Raw genomic sequence first — 24,803 nt, 5'->3', positions numbered from 1 at the left:
GCTTTTTTTTTCTTTTTTTTTTTTTCATGCACTGGCAGCAGCGAGGCCTGCCATTTGCCAGGTTTGGCGGCAAAATTGGGACCGGGTATTGCTGGAAAACATAACCCTTGGAACCGCAAACTAGCAGGCACAGCAATCGACCACCTCTGATTACTTTCGGTAATTCAAAGTTCCTTGCATCCTGCTTTCTGTATGTTTGGTTAATTAAAAAATCCGCTTAATTCAAAGATTTTTCACAGTCCCAGTGACTTTGAATTAACGAGGTTTTACTGCACTGGCACTTTTTGGCCAAGCGTGGCCCTTGAGCCAATAAAAACTACGGCATCATCATCTTCATCAAAACTTTTCTTCTGTACATACTACTCCGCTCACAAATGTCAGACTATTGGCGATTTATCAAATTCCAGAGATTGACATTGTTGGCGAATCTAGGGGTTGCCATATCTTTTTGTGAATAGACCTGTGTAAAGATCTTTGACTGATCCTGCTTAGTGAAGATGCATGGGGTTTGTTTGTTCCTCTTGCGACTGCAACATTCTGCTATTTATTGGTTCATTGTGTGGATTATTAAGAAACCACAAAACCTTACAGGGTCAAATTCTACTATCTATACGTTATCAACATTGTGTATTCAATAACAAAAGTGGAGTACTGCTAATGCTTTTAAGAAGTTTCTCATGCACTCAGCCTTGTTTAACCCTGTCAGTTTCAAGGATAGTATTTCTCAGAAGAGTGCTTAATTAATGGACATAGTAGACAGTGAGTAGAAAGAATCTGCATACTCATAAAGCCTTGCAGTGTTCATTCCCTGCCTGTTTTTCTCAACATGGCAAGATTGATTAGGTTGTCTATCTACTACAGTCGCCGACCGTTTATTCGGACGCCGAAAATTCGGACATGCTCGTTTATTCGGACACCTTCACGGCACCGCTACTCGTCCGATTGAAGTAATGTAAACTCACGACCGAAAATTCGGACGCCCCACAGCCCGCCGTTCGATTTTTCGGACTCCGGCTGGCTGAGAGATACTGATGAAGTGCGACGTTGAACGCCATAACAAGCTGTCAGCAATGTTTACAATATTTTTACTAGGTTGCCAGCACTGAAATGTTGCACTGGCTATAACTGGAGATCATGCCAGTCTCAAAAATCCACGCGGAAGTTACCGATCTCGAAGGCTATGTTTGTTGGCTACACGTAACGGTTGTCTTTTGGCTTTAGCCAGTCACGCATCCATTGAACGGCTACCACGGCCAAACATCAGGCCAAGCCAAGCCAAGCTTGGAGTCGGCTCTGTGCGGCGTTTGAGGTGAATGACAGCGCGTACGAGTACGACGCGGATCCTATTTCGGACAAAGAGAGTACGACAACAGATTACAGAAGCGCTGCAACATCAACTAGACCAACGTCGTTTCCTTTTGGCGTGTGAGGGTTTGCGTTCTCAGATGTTTCTGTGGCTAGGCCTGATCTGCATCCCGAGCTTTGTGTCCTGCTCGTGCGAGGCCTGATCTGCTGAAATTGCTCCGACGCTGCCCGTTCCATGTGCGCCGTCGGAACTAAAGAAACGCGGCAACTACAACGCCCTGACGATGGCGAAAAAAGCGGCGGTTATTCACCAGGTGGAAGTTGCTTGGGAGTTTTCGCCGAGTTGGGCGATGAGATCATCCGTCAGATACTCGAACCAGCGCATGTGGACGGTGACTGCCGTGACGACGCACCTCACACCACAGCCATCAAATGCGGATTTAGCGTAGGCCGTTGCAGTGCTATTGCCGACCATCAGGGATGGCCAAACATTGGCTGAAATACAGGCCGACTTGGTCGCGCGTAAGCGTACATGTGTACAGACGCGCACTAACAAGTTTGTTCCGGCCGCTGAGCCAATAAAAGTGCTTTTTTCTGGTGAATCCTTTTTTTCGGACTCCCGATTATTCGGACTTTTCAGCGGTTCCCGCCGAGTCCGAATAAACGGTCGGCGACTGTATACACTTAAAGGCCAACTTTGGCGATTTTTCGAGCTCAGTAGATCTCAATATAATTCGCTGGTCCTTTGCATGTTTCTGTTATTTATGGCAAATTACAGGCTTGAGAGATATACAGATTGTTCACAAGTGTATTTTATTGATGGCCTCGTATCGCCTACCTGGCTTCACTCAATTATTGGCAACATTGTGCATACTTGCCAAGTCTCCTGGATTTTCCAGGAGACTCCCAGATTTCGGCCATTTCTTACTTACGTATAGTTGGTAGGAGAATCTCCTGGAAATTGAAATTTCTGTGCGTGATGTGGCCACATTGACAAAAATCCAACCCAATACAATCTAGGCTTTTTGAGAACCCATCACGTATAACATTATGTAAACCAATTTAGTAGGCGTTGATGTAAACATACAGTTCATCTCGGTGATACGAAACCGGCTGATACGAATTCTCGAAATTCCCCAGCTGAATTCCACTGTGTCCAGTGGGCCAAAATATGATGTTCCAAACACTTTTCCATGTCGCGGTGGGTCATACGAACTTTGGTACGAAACAGTCAAGCCACGGCTGAGAGCAGCGTGCTCAAGCTTCAGAAGTACGCGTGCAGCCAGTGCACGCACTTTCAGAACTGTGATTATTGTTTGCCATAACTGCTGTAGACGAAATCGCGGTCGCTCTTGACACGATCATGTATGGCGACAATGAAACTGACGGAATTCCGGAAGTGCACGCGGGTCCATTGCTCACCTAGTCAAAGCGTCGCTGCTTTCCACAAACACTGCGGACAAAACCGCAGCTGATGTGATGATAGAGAGCAACAAACGATGTAGTTTTGAAGGTACATACACGTCTAGCGCACGCAGACGGAACTACCGTTTACCATAACCGCCGCACATGAAACCGTGGTTGCTGTCGACGCAATCTTCGATGGCGACTGTGAGTTCCGAAGGTGGGCAGCTAATGCAGCGGTAGATTAAAGGCAATAAAGACGTAAAAAAGGCACGAAGTGTTTCGACGTTCCTGTCGATCTTCGCTTATGACTATGGTGGAGCGGAATTTAGCATCTAGTTTTTAGTTGGCCTCAAGTGAAGCTTTGATGCACGCTTTCACGGCAGCCAGCTGCGCCGTCCCTTATTGGTCCATTCATGTGTGTCCCAGAAAGACATACGCGAGTCCTTTCGATGGAAATAAATGTTTTGTGTGTATATCGTGCCTGAAAAACAGATTTTGCTAGTTTTCTGATGACACGAAACATCGGGCGATACGAATATTTTCACTCCCCCTTGAGATTCGTGTCACCGAGATTCTACTGTAGTTGGGAAACCCTACCTGCGTTGTTCGTTTGGCCACTCTAAGCCATTATGAGACCACAATGCCGATGTTTACGCTTACAGGACTGTTCGGAACAGGTGTTTTTTTCATCCATTTGGTGTAGTAGCTTGTGGCAAGTTTCATTAGGGCAAGTACTGATCAAAAGCAGGAAATACTTGTGTATAATTTGTGCATTTGTTAATGTTGTGGTTGGTTGATGCTTGTCACTTACATGTTGCTTTTCAATGCAGGCTATCCTCTGCCGCCTAGCAGACGTCACACCTGATTTTTGGACACCGAAGACAATATCTTTTCTGAAAGAAATTGTTCCTCTGGGCCTTGATGTGCTGCTGAAGGTGCGCCTATTTCTCAGTCTACATTTTTGTTTGGCCAGCATTTATCTACGTAGTTTCTTTCTTTCCCCAATTCTAATTCTTATTTAAAAGTTTGAGCTCAGTTTATATTATGGATGTCACATCTGGTTTCACAAAAAAAATGATTTTGTTTCTTGGTCTTTGGAACTGCAAGTAGAAGTTCTATGAGTGAAAAGTTTGAGTTGATGGTAACTCTCATTTTGCTTGTATTTTGAAACTTATTTGGCTCATAGTTTGGGCTTGTGTAAGCTCTTTGTTGTAATTTCTTGTCCATTGGCATGCTAACATGTATATCAATGGAAATATGGTGATTTGAAAAAAGGTTCTAGTGTTGCTAAATTAAAAACTAATGTTTTCTTGTTTTGTATCCTGCATTCAGGTTGTCACGCCAGGAATGAACGGCTCAGAGCCCTTGGTGTCCATATTTAAACGCGTCGGGTCAAGCAATGAACTGATCTCCATCAATGCTACATTGACATTGTCTTCTGAGTTTTCAAGGTGAGGCTCAATGAGAAATTTGTCAGTAGGGGCTCACCACTAAAAGACAGAAATGGCAGACTGACTATATGTGACAGTTTAGACATGCTTCATGGTTTTCTAAGAGCAGTCATGCCTACCAAAAACAATTTTGTTGCTTAGTTGCTGGGCTCATGCTTTGAAGGGAAAAAAAAACTTTCTTTTTCTTCAACTTTTACCAAGCCGCTGTTCGCCGTCAGAAGTGCTGCTGCTGATTGGGAGAGCGGCTCTTCCATTAAAAAGCCATGTGCATGCCATATTTGAAGTGTCGATCGTTGATGGTAGAACTGCTGTTCCAATCGGCAGTGGCACTCCTGATGACAGTGAGCAGTGGCTCAGCGGCGATTTGTTCAAGGGCACTGCTAGTTGATGGAAGAGCTTCTCTTTTCGACACATTCATTTTTTGACAGCCTTGTTTGACAAGACAAGCAAGTGAGAATTAAAATGCGCCCCTGGCCATTCGAGCCCTGCCTCCCCTCCTCGCAACACTGTTTTCCCGCCTTCGACTGTCCCCGTGCACTGCACACGCTTCGGGTGCTGATGTGTCGGTGTGCCGGCACGTGCCAGAGCTGCCGAACAAAGTTCTCTTATCTGCCTGTGGAAGCAAGCGTGGGCCAATAAGCTGATAACCTGTGCTTAGATTCACCAGCACTGCCGGAGCGCACGCCACTGTTGTGCTTGATCATCGTGCTTCGTCATGAGTGCTCCAGGCCAAAATACTTCTGTCACTCATGCATGGTGAGAAAGAAAAGCTAGTGGCTTCATTTCACAGAAGCGTTCAAGACGGCTGCCACTGTCACTTTCCATGCCGAAAAAACTGTGCGGCAGGATGCAAGATTGTAGTTTCTCAACGGGTGGTGCGGCAGTGGCGTCTGCAATGTGAACAAATTTTCACATGTGACACCAAGCACGGGTGGTTTCGCAGACTGAAGTCCGGACGCTTTCCACAGCTTGCGGCACATGTGAACGAACTATGCGATCGGTCTCTGCTGGTGACCTGTGGAATTGCCACACAAAAAGTCAGTGTCTTTGCTTTGGAAACAGGAATGCTGAGGATGCCAATCAAGGCCAGCAGGGCCTGGGCATCGAAGTTCATGAAGTCAGCTGGCTTGAGGATGACAAGCGAGTACGTGTAGTTAGTTTAGCGATGACTTAAGGTAAAGTTCGTTATGAAATGCGCTCGTGCATTTTTCTTTTTTTAATATGCAATTTTGGGGGGGTCGATCTACATTCGATTCAACTTACATTCATGTAAATACGGTATCATCGTTCAAGTGATTCTCTGAAGATTTTACATATAACACTGAAAATGCATGTGCACACACAGATGTTCAGAATGGCAGACCCCAACTAAGCTAAATTCAGATTTCAACTACTTTTTTGAAAGTTCAGATCAAGAGTAGTGAACTTGAATCAAAGTAGCTGCCTACTATGATTTTATCATATGACATGCTTTTAAAGCTAGTGTGTGAGTCATATTGACATGAATAATTTGATGACTTTTCTGTGACATTTGTTCACGCAAAACTGATTTCAAAAGGATGCAAGTGCAGGGCATTCAATGTTCAGACTGATGTTTCATATGTTAAATTATTCAAACCCACCTGCTGCAGCAACACCAACTTGTGATATGAGTGTGCGACAGTAGGTGAAAAATTGACCAACAGTACATAAATATTTCGTTAAAGGGGCCCTGCGTCACTTTTTCAAGTAGCCATGGAATGGCCTCCCTAAAGGAGCTTATTGCCTCACGAATCGACTGGCGTAAAAATTTTTAGAATCCGTCCAGTACGAGTGGAGTTACAAAGATTTGTCACGCGCTGTAATTGCTTTTTCTTTTCTGTTGTCACGACGAAAGCGCTGGAAGCTAAGCAGGGAGGGATGGCACAGTTCCCGGGAAGAACGTACGTCGCGCACCTCATGACCTTGAGCACTTTTTTTTTCTCCGAAAGCGCAGTGTACTTTCAGTGCGATGACGCGTGCGCAAGCAAGTGGCGGCCTCTTGTGGCGGCTGCAGTAACTACCAAGCGCGCCATGTTCAAATCAATCAATGGCATGGAACTTGAGTGAATTACGCAGGGATTTTGAGTAAATATCATCATTTGTCGAGAGAAGAGGAAGCGATTTTTAGCTGATTTTGAGAATTTTATGTAAATCCCAGGCCGTGTGCTGCGCTATAGTGTTTGGCTCGTGTGTTCTCGGGAGCCTCGACCACCAATCGGCAGCGTTTTCTGACCATGCTGAAAAAGTGTTGCAGAGCCCCTTTAATGCTTCCGCTTGTCGTGCAGGTTGCTGTTGTTGGTGCTGCAGAGCAGGCTGCTTGTTCACAGCGTTCATAGTGAACATCATCATTTAACATTTACCATGTTGAGCAATCAAATAATTTTTTATCATTTTGTTTAGAATCTTTCCTTTTTTTTTTTGCTTTTACGGTGTCACTTGCTTCATAATCTAGGGTTCTGCTTGCCACAATACGGTGTGGCCAATTGTACTTTATAATCTTTAGAGGAAGTTATCCAGAACATCTTGTGTTGCCTTTTCACGGCACAACTGGCATTTTCAACAGACTGGTTCTGTACGATTGTAATGCATTGGGAGGATGCAGATTTGATGCTTTGAGTGAGTAAAGTACATATAGTGCAAGATACTGCAGGGCAAGAAACATACAAACTGAACAAAAACGACAAGTTCTTGTCGTTTTTGTTCTGTATGTGTGTTTCATGCACTACCGTATCTTGTAATAATGCACCAACATGCCCAACTTGCCATTTTTATGTATCACACTTTTTTTTTCACTAAAGAAAAAATATTATTTCAGCTGTATTGACTAGGTACCCCTCTACAATGAATCTAAGAGGGCCAGTGTTACTGTGATTGGTCAAGTTTTGAGAACTTTTCGCGTGCCTCAATAGCCCTTATTTGTAAAAGTACTTGGTTTGTTAGTTGAGTTGGATTTAATGGTGCAAAATTGTTGGGCTGTGCTGCGCCACCCACTGGGTGAAATGAAAGAGTACTTGGAAATTGTACTTGGAAAAAGTACTTAGATGATGTTGAACTGATGTGGTAGCATTCTGATGCAACATTCAATAAATGGAACCTATTGCCATCAAATAAACAAAAATTAAGTCTTCGTGTGTTGCCACAGAGTCCCAAGAAATTGCTAGGTCAAGGCACTACAAATTTTGCAACGGCCTTTTGCAGAATATTAATCATGTGCATACTTGCCAGCTCTTACGATTTAACCCACTATTGCATAGTGTCCCATATTTGGCACATGCTGATTAATATTTATTATTGCGGATGCAAGAGACCGAGTTGAGAATGTGACACTGCCAGAGTAATTCCCATAGTTATGTGCACTTAACATAAAAAAAGTGTTGCCATCCCTGGAGCGGTATGAAAAACAGACAGATTTCACAGTGCATGCGAGAGTTCGGCATGCGAACAACAGCGATTGTAATTTTTTCGCGCAACCTTTTTTTCGCTGCAGAAGCATAAAAAATTATGTCGGCATCTCTCGTGACCTTAAAAATCGATGCTCGTTATTACTTTTCGGCATGTGCCATATTTGGCACAGTATGCATTTCAGTGACCAAATGCTCAATATGCTGCCATCTACGTTGTGCTGCACAATACAAATACAAATAAAGCACAGCCTCCGAGATCAAGCAGCACACAGGGGTGAGACAGCTGTGCATATTGCGCATTTTTGGTACAATTCCGTTGTCCTGCAGCAAGCTGCTCCTAAAGCATAAAAATTGAAAAAAATTGCACCACACTGCTCCAAAACGGCCTCAAAAGCAAAAATTTTGACGCCCACATCAGCTTCAGTGGGTGAAACGGTGCAGCGTGCTTTTATTGTCGCCTTTTAAAAGCATGCAGTACACCTGATGGTACGCAAACCGTGCAACCGCATGATTGAGCAGATAGCTGAAGGCGCTTATCATGTTGTTCTCCTGACAAAGAGTAACACTGCTGACCTACAGGAAGCTCTGGGAATGCTTGAAAAGCTAAATGAGCAGACCTACAAAAAGCCAAAACGGTAATATGCTAAATCATATCACTGATCTTAAGCAAAAGCCTATTGCTATGTAGCTACAATTCTTGTGCAGTCACATTTTTCTTATTTTTGAGAAGTGTGATGCTTTTTCGTTTTTCTTTTTTTTTTCAAATTTTTATGCTAGTTTGCAGAACATTTTTTCAATTATTTCATATGTCGTTTGTTACTCGGGCTAGGTAAAAAGGTAGTATAGCGCATACCTGGCGATAATCTGTTACAAAAATTTTTCCAAAGGCTGTTTCAGTGTTACGCATTTTCTAAGCCAATTTTAATGTGTACTTGTCCCCCCACGTTACTAGAAATCTGTTTTTTCAAGCTCCTAAGATGACATATTCAATGCCGCTAACTGCTCGAAATCAAGGTTCTGCTCCAAAATCGAAATAGTGCCGCTCCAAAAATGGCTCCCAATTCAATTTCGGCCGTCTCACCCCTGAGCACAGCTCTGTTGTGCAGGATTTAGGTTGTGGTCGTAGGCTTTAGATCCGTCACGAAAGGCTTAGGTGCCTGCAACAGTACCTGGCAATTTCTTGTTACATTATTGGCTTGGGTACGTGAAAAAAATATGAGGTCCGACCAGTTCAAGTCGCTATTTAGCTTTTTCGATTTCCTCGGCAACTGATGCTCCCAACCACAAGTCAGTGGTTGCTAATTCGGGCAGGAAAGTATACTAACGCCGTAACATGCGAACAGACAAATGTGTAAGCGGCCATCTTTTACATAAGATATCGGTGGTCAGATGCACTAAGTGAAATGTTCAATTATGCCTGAACGCAGGAAACAATTGCTTTGCTTTATTCCATACACCACGCTAAAAAGACCACAATCGGCAAGATTTTGTTTCAGCCTTGGCAGCAATATTGCTCGCCCATCTGCATGGTGTGCTATATTTGGCGCAATCCTGCATCTTCAGTGATACAGTCACAATAAATCTGAAAATTTTTGCATATGTGGCATTTTTTTTCTGAAAGAGCCAAATGCACTTTAACTGAAACTGAGAAAAACACACTTTTTTGCTACTGCCAATATGGTCAGGCCTGCTCCAACAATTTTTCGCCAGTGTGTTCTTGTCCCCTAAATAAGCCAAATCTGTCTTGCGGCTAAAATCCATATAGCCCACTATCGTCGGCATTCAGGAGTAAAGTTTTTATTTGGCTCTTATAAATTGGAACATTTTATTTGGGCTTGAATTAGCTCATAAAAGAAGTGTAAAACGATTCGAATGTACGGTATAGGAATATTTTGCAATAAAATTAAGATCATCCTTGTGCTTCTGTCGGTGCCGTGCTCCGTCATATGCGCGTAATGGCGACGACGAATTGAAGAGCGAGTGGTCCTCCCTGGCAAAAGGCGCACTATTCTGGATTGTCGGCAGCGTTTTCTTGTTCTTGGCATCTATTGAAGGCCTTGAAAAGTGCTCCAGCTCTTCTTCTTCGGAGCTCCATTTACGCCGTGCCGTTTCGGATAACTTCTTCTTCAAGGAATAGATCGGTGCCCAATATCTGCATTTCATATATAGTTTATTTCGAATATATCGTCTTCGAGTGAAAGAAGGACATGATAGTGCTGCGCTAAAGTCGGAAAGAAACGCTAAGTGGCAAAAAGAAGTAGGAAAGTCGGCCTTTATACTCTTTATATTCGTGTTTTGCCCTACAACATCATGTCCATCAGCAAGGGCCAAATCGCCCTAGAAAAACTAATTGTAGAATGTAAACACAATAGCAAAGCAACGAGGACACAAATGAAACATATTGGATGAGACCATGTTGGTTGTTTTGGTCACAATTGTTGATGCAGCGCTGGGTTGAATGAATGTGGCTCAGTTTGATTGAAACAGGTGCAGCATTTGGCTCATTTTTGATTAGAAACTGCCTTTTTGAGTTCACGTTGCAATCAAGAATGACCCCATTCGGATTCTAACTGTTTTAGAAGTTAAAGATACTTAGGCGCGCTTTACGCTCCCTTGAAATTTAGCCTAGTTTCGGTTTTTGCATTTGGCTCTTTCTGAAAAAAAAAAACGCCACATATAGATTTTTTTTGCATCTACTCAAATATTCGAACCTATGCATCAGCTGTGCATCAACATTTCACAAATAGTCTATGAATATGTATTTCTCTTTGTGGCACAGATCAATTTTGCTGTGACTGTCAATGTCTGTTCACAGCATTTTTACAGAACAAGGTTTCACAGTTTTTTAAAGGAACTGCTGTGTCTTCCCAAAAATTGAAGGTTGTTGGCATGTGCACATGTTCATTTCTTTTGAGCAATACGTGCTGTAGCACTGAATTCAGTAAGAGAGGAAGGCAAAACAAAAAAAGAGATGTTTTCTCATTATGGAATATTGCAGACCACCAGAAAAAAAGACCAGGCGACCATTTCAATGGCCTCCAATCTCGAGAACTGCTCTCCAGAAAGCAGCGGAAGCAAAATCAGCCGAGAAGAAGGAACTTCTCACGAAGACTTTTAATGTGGAGAACACTCAGCAGCAATCGACCGAGGCGGTTACTAATGGGTAAGTGCGTGACTGGCCATCCTTTGTTTTATGGCTTATCTTCATGCTTCCTTGGTTGGGCACTTATGGCTGCTTTTTCGTGTGAGACTGCACATGTAAATATGCTATGCCATTTATGCCTTCATCTGCTTTTGCACCATGTACTCAATTATGGCGCTCAAAATTTATTCCTAGGCAAACCATTTGTCATGTGGATGGCAGTTTTTCCCCTGTCGTGAATCCTACTCTAGACCTTGCGAATATCTGCAGTATAAATTTTCCTAACCCTAAAATGTGAACTTCAGCCTTGAATTACACTATTGTTGGGTGACGTATTTTTTTTTTTTTAATTTGAAATTGAGAAGTTGGAGTTAGTCTCTCACTCAAAACCGACCCGTGTGCCCCCAGTAATGGCAAGAGAAACGAGAAATCATGACGCTACTGCATGATTACAACATTACATTTGCCTTGCAGCTCTACCCGCAGCATATGGTTATTTCACACACTTGTTCGGAAGGTTCTTCTCGTGTTTTCTTTTTCAAGTTTTAGTGTGTGCCCTGCATGCACCATATAGTGTCATGCCCGTGGCTCTTTTGGAAGTGCGCCGATCATTGTGGGAAGAACTTCTGTTGATGGTGCACAGCAGTGGTTTGTTCGGGGGTTACCTGTAGTTGTAAGGTCTTCACTTTATGGCACATTTTTTTCTACATCTGCGTGCTCCTGTTGGGGTTGATCACCACCATGCTGAATCATCATGGGTGCTGTGGGCCAAAACAAACTTTTGGCCCTCGTTCACAGCAACGTTCAAAAGGGCTGCTGTTTTTCATGCCAAAAACTAATTGTGTGGCAGGGTGCAAGTTTGGAGATTCTGAACAAGTTGTACAGCAATGGTGACTGCCGTGTGACGAAATTATGGGAGACATGGCAATGAAAATTATTTTTGTTATTCATGGGGATAAAGTGACGAAACTTGGCATGCAAATGTGATGTATTCCGATATCATCACTGAAATCAGTTTGAGCTATCTGATGTAGTTGGTGAGTTACGACATTTGTTAGACTCAATGATGCCAGGATGGAGCACTGTGCTAAGGTAAAGCTGCAAGATTTGCGCCTTCTGAAGCCCGATTTTCAAATAGTTTTCGATGACAATTTCTCAGCTTCTAATATGTATTAGGGGCGAAGCACGTTAGGGTCTCGCCTTGTCGGTGTGTCATGTTGTTGTCACAGTCAATCATAAATGGGTATGCGCCACAAAAATTGGGTAAATCCCACTACTCGCCACTGGTTCATACTATGCATATTATCAGTTAAAGGTTCATCATTACCGCCTAAAACATGTTTGGCTTAGCAGTGGTGTCAGAATCCCCGCCGAAATTTACCAAGGCACTCAAGTTTCTTATATAAAACCAGAGACACAAACGTGCATCTCTACGGTAAAGTCATCTAATCGAAACACCAATTCTTGAAACATATCTGCAAAGTAATGGTGTGTTAGTGGACCAGTGGCGAGTAAAGCAGTAAAGAGCAAAGATTTTGCTGTGGGAAACACTGGTGCACACTGCATGCTTCGCCCCTCTCCGGTTTCTTTCTTTCTTTTCTTTTTTTTTTTTTTTTTCTAATATTTCACCAGGACGTAAAAAATGGTCTGAGAATTGGAAAAAAAAAATCGAAAATTAGAATTTGACCAAATTTTACCATTCCCATTGCCACATCCCCTCTTAATTAACCGTATGTCACATTAACTGTATGTCACAAAAGATAAATCAGAACCAAGTAGTCCAACTTTCTTTGTTAATTAGTCTCACAAGAGGCCTGTCTGTTTGCTTCGGAAGCAGGAATACCAAGGACGCACATCAAAGCGAACATGGTCTGTGCATCGAAGTTCATGAAGACTGCAATGTCTCTAGTGATAATTGGTAGTCAGTCCAGGGACTACATTAGTAAATTTCTGTTGTATAATGTGCTCACACGTCTTTTTTTTTTTTTTTTTTTGATGCACAATATAGGGGTCTGACCTGCATTCAAGTCCACTTACAATTGTGTAAATACAGTACTTATAAATACTGTACAACATAAAAAAACACACAAGACATGAGCAAATATTTGAGCACTTCAAATATTTGAACGAATATGACAGTATTTGAATTTGCTTCTACACAAATTTAAAATTTTTTAAAATTCATAACAAACGAGTAGTCTTGTACAAGGTGTTTTTTTTTAGGCAGTACAGATTATATAATAAAAATCCTGGGACAGTAAATCTCATGTCATTTTCGCACACAAACTCTACGTCAAGGCAGAAATGTTTTGCCGCAGATAAAATGACACAAGCCTGTTAATTAGTCACACTCTACGTCGAGGCAGAAATGTTTTCCCGCAGATAAAATGACACTGATGTGGCTAATTCACAAAATCGCAGACTTTTCAATTAAGGGGTAGCAAATATCGAGTTTCGAATTCGTATTGAATAATACCTAATCGAATCATTCGACAGGACAAATATCTAAAACACGACAAAAGCCAATGGTGCAACTTGGTTAGGGTGGGTTGGCTAAAACTAAGGCTAACATCGTTCCAGTAGGCCTTTCATTAAAACGTTCACCGATATCCTGGTTCAAAAGCGAGTGTATGTTTAATTTAAAGGAGATTGTCATTTCCGCACGTTAAAAAAAACGCACGAGAAAACTGTCTAGGCCTTCATCACTTCGCTTCCGAAACGAAGGCACGGACTTCTTGTGTACAGTCGACGTCCGAATTCCCGGACTCTCAAGGGACCGCGAAAACGTCCGGAAAATCGGGCAGTCCGAAAAAACGAATGCACGTGAAAACGCACCTTCTTGGTAGGTATTTTTCGCTGACGGAGAGGGTCACAGCCGGAGTACAAGATTCCCATAGCAATTCAGCTAATGCATCGTTTAGGTGGCTCTGAAAAGAGCCGTTTATAAAAAAAAAAATACGACGTGGCCGACACTACCTCATAGGTCAGCACTTGGGCGCAAAGAAGTCGCTTATTTTCTTTTGCACGGTCCGCTTGCCCGCGATTATGTCTGCCTCAATTTCAGTCAACGTCATGTTGCCGCTGTACACCAATGACAGTGTCATCAGTGCTCGCGTCAACTCCGAGCTCTTTGGCTGTGTAGGAGCTGGCTCTTCGTTCTCGGTGTCGGAGTCATCGGAATCCTCCGTAACTTGATGAATGATTTCATCATCGGTCAACTCCGCACATAGCTCGAGGTCTTTGTCAGCGTCGGCGAAGCTCTCAAGGGTTATCTCGGCTGGAATCAACACGCCGCCAGCGTGCAGATCGTTGAAGGCAACGTCCGCGGATGGCAGTTCGTCATCGTGAGCCTACGAGGTGGCTTTGTGCGCTTCGAAGGCGCGGACGAAGACGAAGGAGCAGTCGGTGCCATTGCTGTAAACGGCGAATCCGCTCGACGAAAAGCGCAGCACGAAACAGCTAGGAACTCGGTGGATGCTGAAAGTCGGGAAACGTGATCACTGAAGGCAGCGCGCAGCAGCACACGATCAACCGCAGACACGACCGCAGCTGTCAAAACAACACGTGAACGAACACAGTGAGGTTTGGCTTGGCTAAGCTACGGCTGGCAACGGATTGACACGTGCGGTTTCGAGGTTACGGCAGCCGCGGCGCGGTGCGGCGGTGCTGCTGGCCACACAGGCATTGGCCACACCTGCGATGCGAGTATGGTGGGTTCAAGGATATGAAAATGAAAACAACCAAAATGGCGGCGTCAGTGGTGACTTTGGGTAGGGTGGCTACCCTACTTTGGGTCGGCGGTTAACAGTAAAAAGTCCGGGAAATCGGATGGCGAAGGCTATAAGCGTCCGGAATTTCGGACTTTTTAATACATTGACTCTACGGGGAACTTGACGGTGCCACAGATGAGTCTGGGAAATCAGGCATGTCCGGGAAATCGGACGTCGACTGTAGTTCTATCGGGTATGCCACAAGCGCTGTAAAACATCCCAACTTTGGCCCACGAAACCTTCGAGGATTGGCTTCACATGTGAAAATTTGTTCACGCTGTGCAGTTGCCACTTACACACTGCACCACTCGTTCAGCAACTCCCATCGTTCTGGCGCGCAGTTAAAATACTGCTGTGAACAGGTGGCCAAAGATTTTTGGGCCCAGAATGCCCATGACAATGAAGCACATCATTACCGTTGTCAGATGAGCCGCATTGCGCGACCATAGGGGAAAAAAGCAAGAAAAACTAGCTGCCGTAACCCCCTCTGTTAGCCGTTAAAAGGTTAGGAGTGGTGCTTCCGACTGGAATGGTGGCTCTTCTATCAACATGTCTACGAGCCCATAAAAGCTGAAATAAAAAAAACCTCCCGAACAAGTGCGTAATAAAGCTGTCACCACGCCGTAGCGTCCCTGATCCCAGATTTTTCCGTTGTCTTGCCATAACTGGCGGTACATACCGGCAAAGTGGAAGGGGGATGCTTTCCCGGAACGGCACCAAAATTCAAGATGGTGGCAGCAAGGAAACAAAAAAAGTTAAGTCCACATGGACTTTCTCAGAAGTCCTCCGGCTCTCGTATATGGCACGGTGCATTACAATAATTCAAAAACACAAATGCAACGTGATGACCGTGGGTAACAGTGCATGGAAGCACTTCCGATGATGAGCCCCCGCCAACGCAACAGCTATATGTCATCAGAATAATTACTCAAATTGCAAATACAGATCTCGAAGGCCATGCTTTTGCTCGCGGCAACCTGAAAATCATAATGGGTGTCGTGCGCCCTGTTATGGGTGAGATCATTATGTGGGAAAGAAAAAGAAAATCAAACTTTCATGATAAACTTCAGGCACAGGTGCTTTGAGATAAAGGAGAGTGTAGGGGGGGGGGGGGGGCACTTTCCCGGAATGGCACAGAAATTTGAATTTAGCTGTGAAATCGGAGGGGGCGCTTGCTCGGAATTTTACGGTAGGTTGTTATGAAAGCACAAACATCAGAACAGTTCTTTTCAATAGTAAAGAGAATGCATGGAAAATTTCAACAGCTTGCACTTCCAGTAATGTAACTAAAGCATCGGGGTGAGCCAGATTCGCTTGCAAATATGAAGTGCATTGCTGGCAAATGTTAGGTGGCCCGAGGTTGCAGGACAGGATAACCTTGGGGCTCTCCACATGAAAATGAAGATCAGTTACTTAAATTCATCTTTTGGGGTATTCTAAAAATGCATGCATGTGCGCAAAAAGCGATTACATTGAACATGGCACAACTGCTCCAGCTTAAGTAAATAGAGACATAAATAAATGGAAACTTGAATATTTATGTTCGAAAATGTGGGACTGGTAACTGCTGCAAAAGGCTGATTTGCTGCTTTAAAGTGAGGTTTCAGCTGTGCCAGAAGCTGTGCCGAAATAGCTTTGGTCAATCGCACAATGTGTATGCTACTGTATTTTGTTTTTATGACGTGCAACTAGAAGACATTGACAGTGCACTTGTAAAGTTGATGCAAGAACTGTAAAACTATGGAAGGGGCAGGCAGTGATTTTTGTCGACTGATATATCAGCCATAGTAGTACAGGGCCATGAAGTACCGTTCCTATTTTATTTACCATGCATTATTATTTTTTTTAATGCACTGTACTTTCCCAGCCGGTGACATGCACCGATTATAATTTGTCGTTTATCGTAGCATTTTTCAAGTAAACTCTGTCGAGGATTTTCTGCTTAGAAAGTTTAAAGGGGGGGTGCTGAAGCAGTGTCACAGAAATTGAAGTAATGCAGTAAGCTACATGCTTATTTATTACAGCCATTCTTGCTCACACTCTTCCTAATAGTGTTTCTACGCTCATTGGCGTTTGTTCTTTCAGCCACAAGAGCGTTCCTCATGGAGGTCACCTGTCACAGGTTCCACCAAGATTGAATATAACAGGGAAATACAGTGGCATTAATGTATCGTCAACCCCCCCCCCCCCCACACACACACACACACACTTTATGCTAAAAGCTCACCGGTGTAAATGGGAAGTCCTCAAGTGCAGAAAATTTGGCATTCCCAGATGGTTGAAGAAATGTGGATGAATCTGCCTGCAGCAGTTTAGTGGTTTGTGCCACGTATCAATGCCTAACAGGGTCCTTGCCCGATGCAAGTTGTGTGTCATAATTCACACCATAATTGTACAAACACATAAGTCGCACAGCACTTTGCTTACCTCTGGCTTCCAACAAATCATAGTTTTCTTACACAATTGCAAAATTTTACTGGCTGTATAAAGATGGTGGCAAGCCTAGTGCCACCGGTTCTACATGCTCAGCAAGCTGAAGCAAGTGTTCAAACATTGTGACATGCCTCTCCGACATGGTCACGATCTGCATCATGAAATAGTAGAAACAAATGCAACTTGGCTGTAAAGAAGCCCTTGTGCCTAATTATTTAGGTCTCTGAGGCTTGTAGGGTTCTTGGCTGTTGAGATAGAGAACCATCAAATATATGCAAAGTAATGAAGTGTAAAATTTATGTTAGTATGCTTTTAAATTGGCGCTCTCTCTCTGAGGGTGCGAGAAGTGAATGAGAAGTATGGAGAGCTGTGGTTTAGTCTGGCCTAAAGGCAGCGTACTGTTTCGTGCTGTTGTATCCATGACCACATAAAAAAAAAGTTCTTGTTCCTGTGCAATCTTCTTCGCAGTGCTGCTGGAGACACCTTCATGACATCACTAGTTAAGGCATTGACGATGACATGTGGGCCAAAAGGCGATGGCCCAGATGTTGCTGGCACTGCCTCGCAGTTGTCTGATCCAAAGGAAGACCTGATGGTGCCACCCATGCTGGATGAGGAAAGCTTCAAGGCCAAGCCCCTTCCAGTGCTTCAGTTCCGCACCCCTGTGTTTTTCCTGGATGTCAAAGTTACGGACGCTGCCAATCCGCAGAGCTTCACGTTTCAGTTGGTGGACAAGAGGGCAGAGCTGGAGGCCCTGATGTCAGAAATGCAAAGTTATTATGCTGCAGAGGGTTCCAGTACCTTCCCTAGGGGCCTGCCTGAGGCGCTGCTCCGCAAGGGCCACTACTATGCTGGTTATCATTCGGACAAGATTTGGTACCGCGTGCTAGTGCAAAAGGTTGGTCTTTCACCCCCTTTTCTGCCTTTTTTTTTGTAGTTTGGCAACCACAGAGCTCAGTTTGTTAGCATTGGGTTTTCGGTAGAATTTTCTACAGCAGAAGCCTCTGTCCAAAGGGTTGTTGAAGGCTGCGACATTTGTATATGCAGAATTGAGATGCACTTCAAAGGTGCTGCTTTAAAAAGGTAAACAAGTTACTGTTGCAACATGTTTTAAAAAAAACATACAGAGTATAAGGCACATGATGTGCGACAGTGGAAGAAAAGCAATAGCTTTTGTAAATGTCGGTGTAAGCTTTGCCAAGTGCCCTAGTTTATAGCTTGAAAGACTTTTTAGTTTCGGAGCATGCATACACGGTTTGTCCTTAAGCTAACGAGACTGGGTCTGGTAAAAAGAGTCTGTTGATCCAATCAGTACATACTAAAATTTTTCAAAATATTCTCCTTCGGCATCAATACACTGCTGCCAACACTGTTCTCAAACTGCAAAGGCTCTCTGAAAGTCCGTTACCACGACCTCTTTCGCAGACTTTGTGACAGCCCATTCAGTGGTGGGAACACCGTCGAAACTGTCACCTTTCAGGCTTCTCTTGAGCTTTGGGAGCAGGAATGAAGTCTGCCGGGCTTCCATCAGTGCTGCAACAGCCATGATGCGAGCCCAGCAGACGTCTTAGTGCTCTTACGCCCAAGGAGACTACTTTGTAGAACTGTATTAATTGGTACCAATTGGATCAATAAATTCTTTTTACCAGACTCAGTCTTATTACTTTATGGACAAAACCTGCATGTTCACTCAATCGAGAAAGTTGGAGGGAAGACACTTATCTTTTGTTGAGGCATTGAGTGGCCACTTGCTTGCAGATGACAGAAATCAGTTGCCCAGAGTGTTTAATGCATTTCTTGATGCCATCATTGACACACTTAAGCATAACCTGATCTTTACTTGTCTCACTTAATTGTTTTCCTAATTATCTCACTATTAACCAAGCGTTTCAAGTTTTCATCCATAATTAGAGTCCCTCAAATGCTTCTTTTAATTTGTTTAAGAGTTTAGGCTACAACATTATCAAATCATTTGCACCACAAATTAAGTGAAGCAGCTGTTATCAAGTCAGCTACTGGCAATTTGCATTACCCTCATTGTTAGCACTGCTTTTCTTCCTCAGACATTGCCTAGCGGGAGGGTTAACTGGACATTGGGGCTGAGCTCCACCTCCTGCAGCCATCGCCACTAGATGCCGCAATGATACTGTCTGGTCACACTTTCTTCAATGCATCCTCGCATGCATCCTCGCATTGATTGATGGCGTGATACTGTACCAACACGCTACAGCAGCTCCACTCGCTACGTGCCTTGCATAGGCACAAAATGTTGCAGCAATTGACATATCGCCAGTCAAATTTGCAGCCCGCAGTGCACCAAAGGCAATTCGTGGTGTTAGGGAAAAGAAGCCTCGAGGTCAACACTGGTTGCACAGCTCACATCAGTGTGGGACATGTTGTTATAGAGGCAGATAATGCTCGCTATCCGCTAGAAGTTCTCAAATCATTAAATTGCGATTGCATATTCGTAACTCTTTTCTTTTGAGAAGAGGTTTATTGGCGGTGCGTTCCTGTGGTGACGCTCTGAACAAACACAGCGAGTCGGGGCAGAGCACTGTCCAGAAAGATGCCAGCGACCAGCAGCACGAGGCGAGCGTTGACGATACTGCTGACCGGCGACGCGTCTTCTTCACAATTCGCCCCCGCCGAAAAAGAGCCATCTTGGCGACCTGGGAGTCTGGAGGCAGAGGGCTGTGGTATGGCTTGAGGCGGGCCACGTGGACGAGGTCACGTCCACGCCGGCGCATGTCGTCAGATAGGGAAACTGGCTCAATGATAAAATTCACCGGGGATGTTTGCTCCAAAACGCGGTAAGGCCCTTCATACTTTGGGACGAGTTTTGAGGACAGCCCAGGAGTTTGGTAGGGAGCAGCCAGCCATACAAGAGATCCAGGGGAATAGCTGGGACTTCGAAGTGAGTCGGCGTTGCTTTCCTTCTGGCGCTGTTGTTCTTGCGATGTAAAGGTGCGCGCGAGTTGGCGGCACTCTTCCGCTTGTCGGGCAGCTTCGAACGCAGGTGGGCATTCGGAAGCGTCCGGATGATATGGTAGGAGAGTGTCGATGGTGTGCGAAGGTTCGCGTCCACACAGGAGGAAGAAAGGTGAGAATCCCGTGGTAGCCTGTGTCGCGGTGTTGTATGCGAACGTTATGAATGGAAGAATGCGGTCCCAGTTACCATGATCAGATGTCACGTACATCGCGAGCATGTCACCGAGGGTGCGGTTGAATCGTTCGGTGAGCCCGTTAGTCTGCGGGTGGTAGGCCATGGTCCGTCGATGAACAACGTGGCATTCGGAAAGCAGAGCTTCGACGACTTCGGAGAGGAAGGCTCGACCTCTGTCACTGAGGAGTTCCGGAGGTGCGCCGTGACGAAGGATGAATCGGCATAGGACGAAAGATGCTACGTCCCGCGCTGTAGCACTTGGCAGAGCAGTAGTTTCGGCGTAGCGTGTCAAATGATCTACACCGATTGCCATCCGGTGTCATCGGCAGTGGGCCGTAGAGATCTATGCAGACGCGGTCGAAGGGTTTGGCAGGGCACGGAAGTGGCTGCAAGGCTCCAGACGCGCGTGAAGGCGGTGATTTGCGACGCTGACAGTCAGGGCAGCACTGAACAAATTTTGGTACAGAGTTGTACATTCCGCGCCAGTAGTAGCGATGGTGAATACGTTCGTAGGTTTTGAAAACTCCGGCATGGCCACATTGTGGATCGTCGTGGAAGGCAGCACATATTTGTGATCTTAAGCTGCGGGGAATGACCAAGAGCCATTTACGGCCTGCGGGAGCGTAGTTCTGTCAGTGTAGCAGCCGATCACGAATGGCGAAATGGGCAGCTTGGCGTCGGAGAGATCGGGATACAGGAGTGGTCGATGCTCCAGAAAGATAGCCGAAAAGAGAAGCGATCCACGGGTCACGGCGTTGTTCAGTAACAATGGAGTCAATTTCGAGGGATGTGACCGAGTGTGTGCAGTTCTTTGCGCAGGCTGAGTCTGGAGGTAGAGGCGAACGGGACAAGGCGTCCGCGTCGGAGTGCTTGCGTCCGCTGCGATAGATGACGCGAATATCGTACTCCTGAATTCGGAGTGCCCAATGGGCTAGTCGGCCAGACGGATCTTTCAACGTGGCGAGCCAACAAAGGGCATGGTGATCCGTTACCAGGTCGAACGGGCGACCGTACAAATACGGGCGGAACTTGGTAAGCGCCCATACTAGAGCTAAGCACTCCTTTTCAGTGACGCTGTAATTGGTCTCTGCTTTTGTCAGCGTGCGACTTGCATAGGCGACGACGTATTCGGAGTAGCCGGGCTTACGTTGGGCGAGGACAACACCAAGACCGACCCCACTAGCGTCTGTATGCACTTCAGTGGCAGCTGTTGGGTCGAAATGGCGGAGGATGGGAGGAGAGGTGAGCAGACGACGGAGCGTAGCAAACGCGACGTCGCACTCAGGAGACCAGGAGGAGAGGTCTGTGTCACCGCGTAGGAGCTGGGTCAACGGCGACATGATGGACGCGAAATTTCGGACGAAGCGCCGGAAGTAGGAGCATAGTCCGACAAAACTTCGAAGCTCTTTGATGGTAACAGGCTTCGGGAACTCGGCGACGGCACGAAGTTTCGCAGGGTCGGGTAGAACACCGTGCTTGGACACAATGTGGCCTGAGATGGTCAGCTCCCGCGCGGCGAAGCGGCACTTCTTGAGGTTGAGTTGCAGTCCAGCATTGGTTAAACACGTCAAAACCTGTCTGAGCCGATGTAGATGGGTAGGAAAATCAGGAGAGAAAACGACAATATTGTCGAGGTAGCATAAACACATAGACCACTTGAGGCCACGCAGTGTGTTGTCCATGAGTCGTTCAAACGTGGCATCACGTTAAATTCGTACAGCCCGTCAGGTGTAATAAATGCAGTTTTCTCGCGATCAGCTTCAGCCATCGGAACCTGCCAGTAGCCAGAACGTAAGTCTAAGGACGAGAAGAATTCTGCTCCTTGAAGGCTGTCAAGGGCGTCGTCGATGCGCGGCAAAGGATAGACGTCTTTCCGCGTCACCTTATTTAAGCGACGGTAGTCGGCGCAAAAACGAATAGACCCGTCCTTCTTGCGAACTAGCACGACAGGAGATGCCCAAGGACTGTGGGATGGTTGAATAATGCCACGGCGTAGCATATCTTCGACCTGGTTGTTGATGACGCGACGTTCTGCAGCAGAGATGCAGTACGGTCGTTGACGCAATGGCTGGTGCGAACCGGTGTCAATGTAGTGGTGGACTTCTGACATGCGGCCCAACTGCGGCTGAGAAACATCGAATGAAGTCGTGAAGTGTTGGAGAAGTCGAAGCACGGCGCGTTCTTCGGCAGTCAGGGTGTCGGCGATTGAACTCGTGAATATTTCACTCGACGAGCCCTCCTGTGTGGAAAGGGCATGAAGGTCATTCGAGTCAGTATGACACGATTCGTCTGGCACGTTCAGAAAGAACGAAGAGTCAAGCTCTTCCACGCGACCGAGACATTCGCTGACAAGCAATGTAACCGGTGCGGAGAGGGGATTGTAGACAAAAATATTGCTGTGGCCGGCAGCGATGTCAAGAGCAGCAAAAGGCAGTGGGACGGCTCTGCGACTCATGAAGGTGTCTGAAGGTGTGAACAAGACCGTAGCATCGTTGAGGCCACCGCAAAAGACAGGGACAACGGCAAGAGAGGCAGGCGGAATGTCGGTGTCCTCGCGCACAACGAGTTTAGGCAGCTGATCAAGAGCGTCGTGGAATGGCTCTGCACAAAGCGGCGAAAATTCAACTGCGCGTGCGCAGTCGATGACGGCATTGTGACGTGATAAAAAATTCCACCCGAGGATGACGTCGTGCGAGCAGGCAGAAAGAACAATAAACTCCACGACGTACATAGAGCCTTGTATGAATACACGGGCAGTACAGGCTGCGAGAGGTGTAATGTGCTGTGCGCTGGCCGTGCGTAGTGACAGTCCAGAGAGCGGCGTGGTCACTTTGCGTAGTGAACGGCAGAGCTTGGCGGCTATAACAGAAACGGCTGCGCCGGTGTCTACAAGGGTAAATGAAGGAACACCATCGACAGATACGGCGACTACGTTAGCAGGATAAATGCGAGGACTTGGGCAGTTCGAAGATGGCGCAGTTCTTGCCTCTTGAACTGCGGCGTTTAGTTTTCCTGATTCGAGGGTCCGGGTCGGCGACGCATTGGGGAGAGCGTTCGCCGTCGAGGAGATGGTGAGCGGCACGACGGTAAGTCAGGGAGGTCAGGGCAAGCATACGGTGGTGAGGGTCGGGTAGGAGATGGGCGCATGGGATGAGCGCCGTATTGGAATGGCCGGGTAGCGTCGATGGATGTTTGCAAGCGACGGCGACAATATCGCGCAACGTGCCCTGGAGTACCGCAGGCGTAGCAAATGGGGCAATTGTCAGGAGTCCTCCAAGAAGTGCTGACTCGCGGCTCGGCCCAAGATGTAGGAATAGGTGCAGATTGGTGGGCATATTGCTGCATAGGTGGGTAAGGCTGTTGGGGAGGCCTACGCACCACCTGGGCATACGTAAGAGGTGAGGCTACGGGCTGCATAGCCGGCGCATATGTAAGAGGCGCGGCCACGGACTGCGGATGGTGAGCGACGGGAACGGCTTAGGCGACCTCTTCGGCAATAACAGTGCGGAGCGTTGGCGGCAGACGAGAGGGCGGCTCCTGTGTGAACGGGACGAAGGAAAGTTGACGAGCAACTTCTTCGCGCACGAAGTCCTTGATCTCCTGAAGCGTCGGCGAGTGCTCGGGAACAGTACCAAGACTCGAGAGCGAGTCGGCGTGCGATGAAAATGGCCGAGTCAGGGCGCGCTGCTTCCTCAACTCGTCATAACTTTGACATAAGGTGACGACTTCCGAAACGGTGCGAGGATTCCTGGCCAGGAGCATCTGAAATGCGCCATCATCGATCCCTTTGAGGATGTGCTGAATCTTGTCAGTCTCGGGCATGGCGGCGTTGACACGGTTACAAAGATCGATGATGTCTTCAATGTAACTCGTAAACGTTTCGGACGTCTTCTGGGCTCGAGTGCGCAAGCGTTGTTCGGCACGAAATTTGCAGACAGCGGGTCGGCCAAACACTTCAGCAAAAGACGTCTTGAATACTGACCATGTCGGGATAGCGCTTTTGTGGTTGTGATACCACATTTCGGCAACGTCAGTGAGATAAAACACGACATGGGTCAACTTGTCGGCGTCATCCCACTTGTTGTGCGCGCTCACCAGTTCGTAGTTAGTGAACCAGTCCTCTACGTCGGTCTCATCGGCGCCGCTGAAAACCTTGGGGTCCCTCAGCCGAGGAACTCCGGTGCCGCTGCCGGACTGGGCGGACGGGGCCGGTTGGTCGACGTTCGTTGTCATGACGGGCGGAAGTGTTCTGCTTCGCAGCCCCAGGTTCAGTTGATGGGGACCCTCAGCACCCTCCACCAATTGAGAAGAGGTTTATTGGCGGTGCGTTCCTGTGGTGACGCTCTGAACAAACACAGCGAGTGGGGCAGAGCACCGTCCAGAAAGATGCCAGCGACCAGCAGCACGAGGCGAGCGTTGGCGATACTGCTGACCGGCGACGCGTCTTCTTCTTCACACTTTATATAACCAATCAAAAAGTGTTCCAATGATTATTAACAATATTGTTCATAGTTAGGTTGTAAAAATTACCCGCAACATCACTCACCCGTGCAGCGTGCCATAGGCAGGGGTACAGTGACATAATATTCGTCTGCTAATGATCCTGTGGATTTGCTCGGCCATCTCATTGCATTTGTACAATATTGTCAAAACTGTTTCAGGGTCCCTTTGTGTGTATGTACTGATGCTTCTTATTTTTCTCTTTGG

General features: G+C 46.1%; 1 protein-coding gene across 1 annotated transcript in view; it reads left to right on the top strand.

Annotated features, from left to right (window-relative positions):
• The window catches only part of LOC119391460 (tudor domain-containing protein 7), a 70,648-nt gene that overhangs the window by 31,922 nt on the left and 13,923 nt on the right, over positions 1–24,803 (top strand). The window contains exons 8-11 of the mRNA XM_037659143.2: positions 3,543–3,647; positions 4,045–4,163; positions 10,587–10,751; positions 17,402–17,831. Of these exons, the coding sequence (XP_037515071.2) occupies positions 3,543–3,647; positions 4,045–4,163; positions 10,587–10,751; positions 17,402–17,831 (819 nt within the window). The remainder of the gene's footprint in view (positions 1–3,542; positions 3,648–4,044; positions 4,164–10,586; positions 10,752–17,401; positions 17,832–24,803) is intronic.

Source organism: Rhipicephalus sanguineus, chromosome 1 (genome assembly GCF_013339695.2).
Source record: "Rhipicephalus sanguineus isolate Rsan-2018 chromosome 1, BIME_Rsan_1.4, whole genome shotgun sequence".
NCBI classification, from domain to species: domain Eukaryota; kingdom Metazoa; phylum Arthropoda; class Arachnida; order Ixodida; family Ixodidae; genus Rhipicephalus; species Rhipicephalus sanguineus.
The sequence above is the reverse complement of the archived record's forward strand: the minus strand, read 5'-3'. Positions and strand labels throughout refer to the sequence as shown.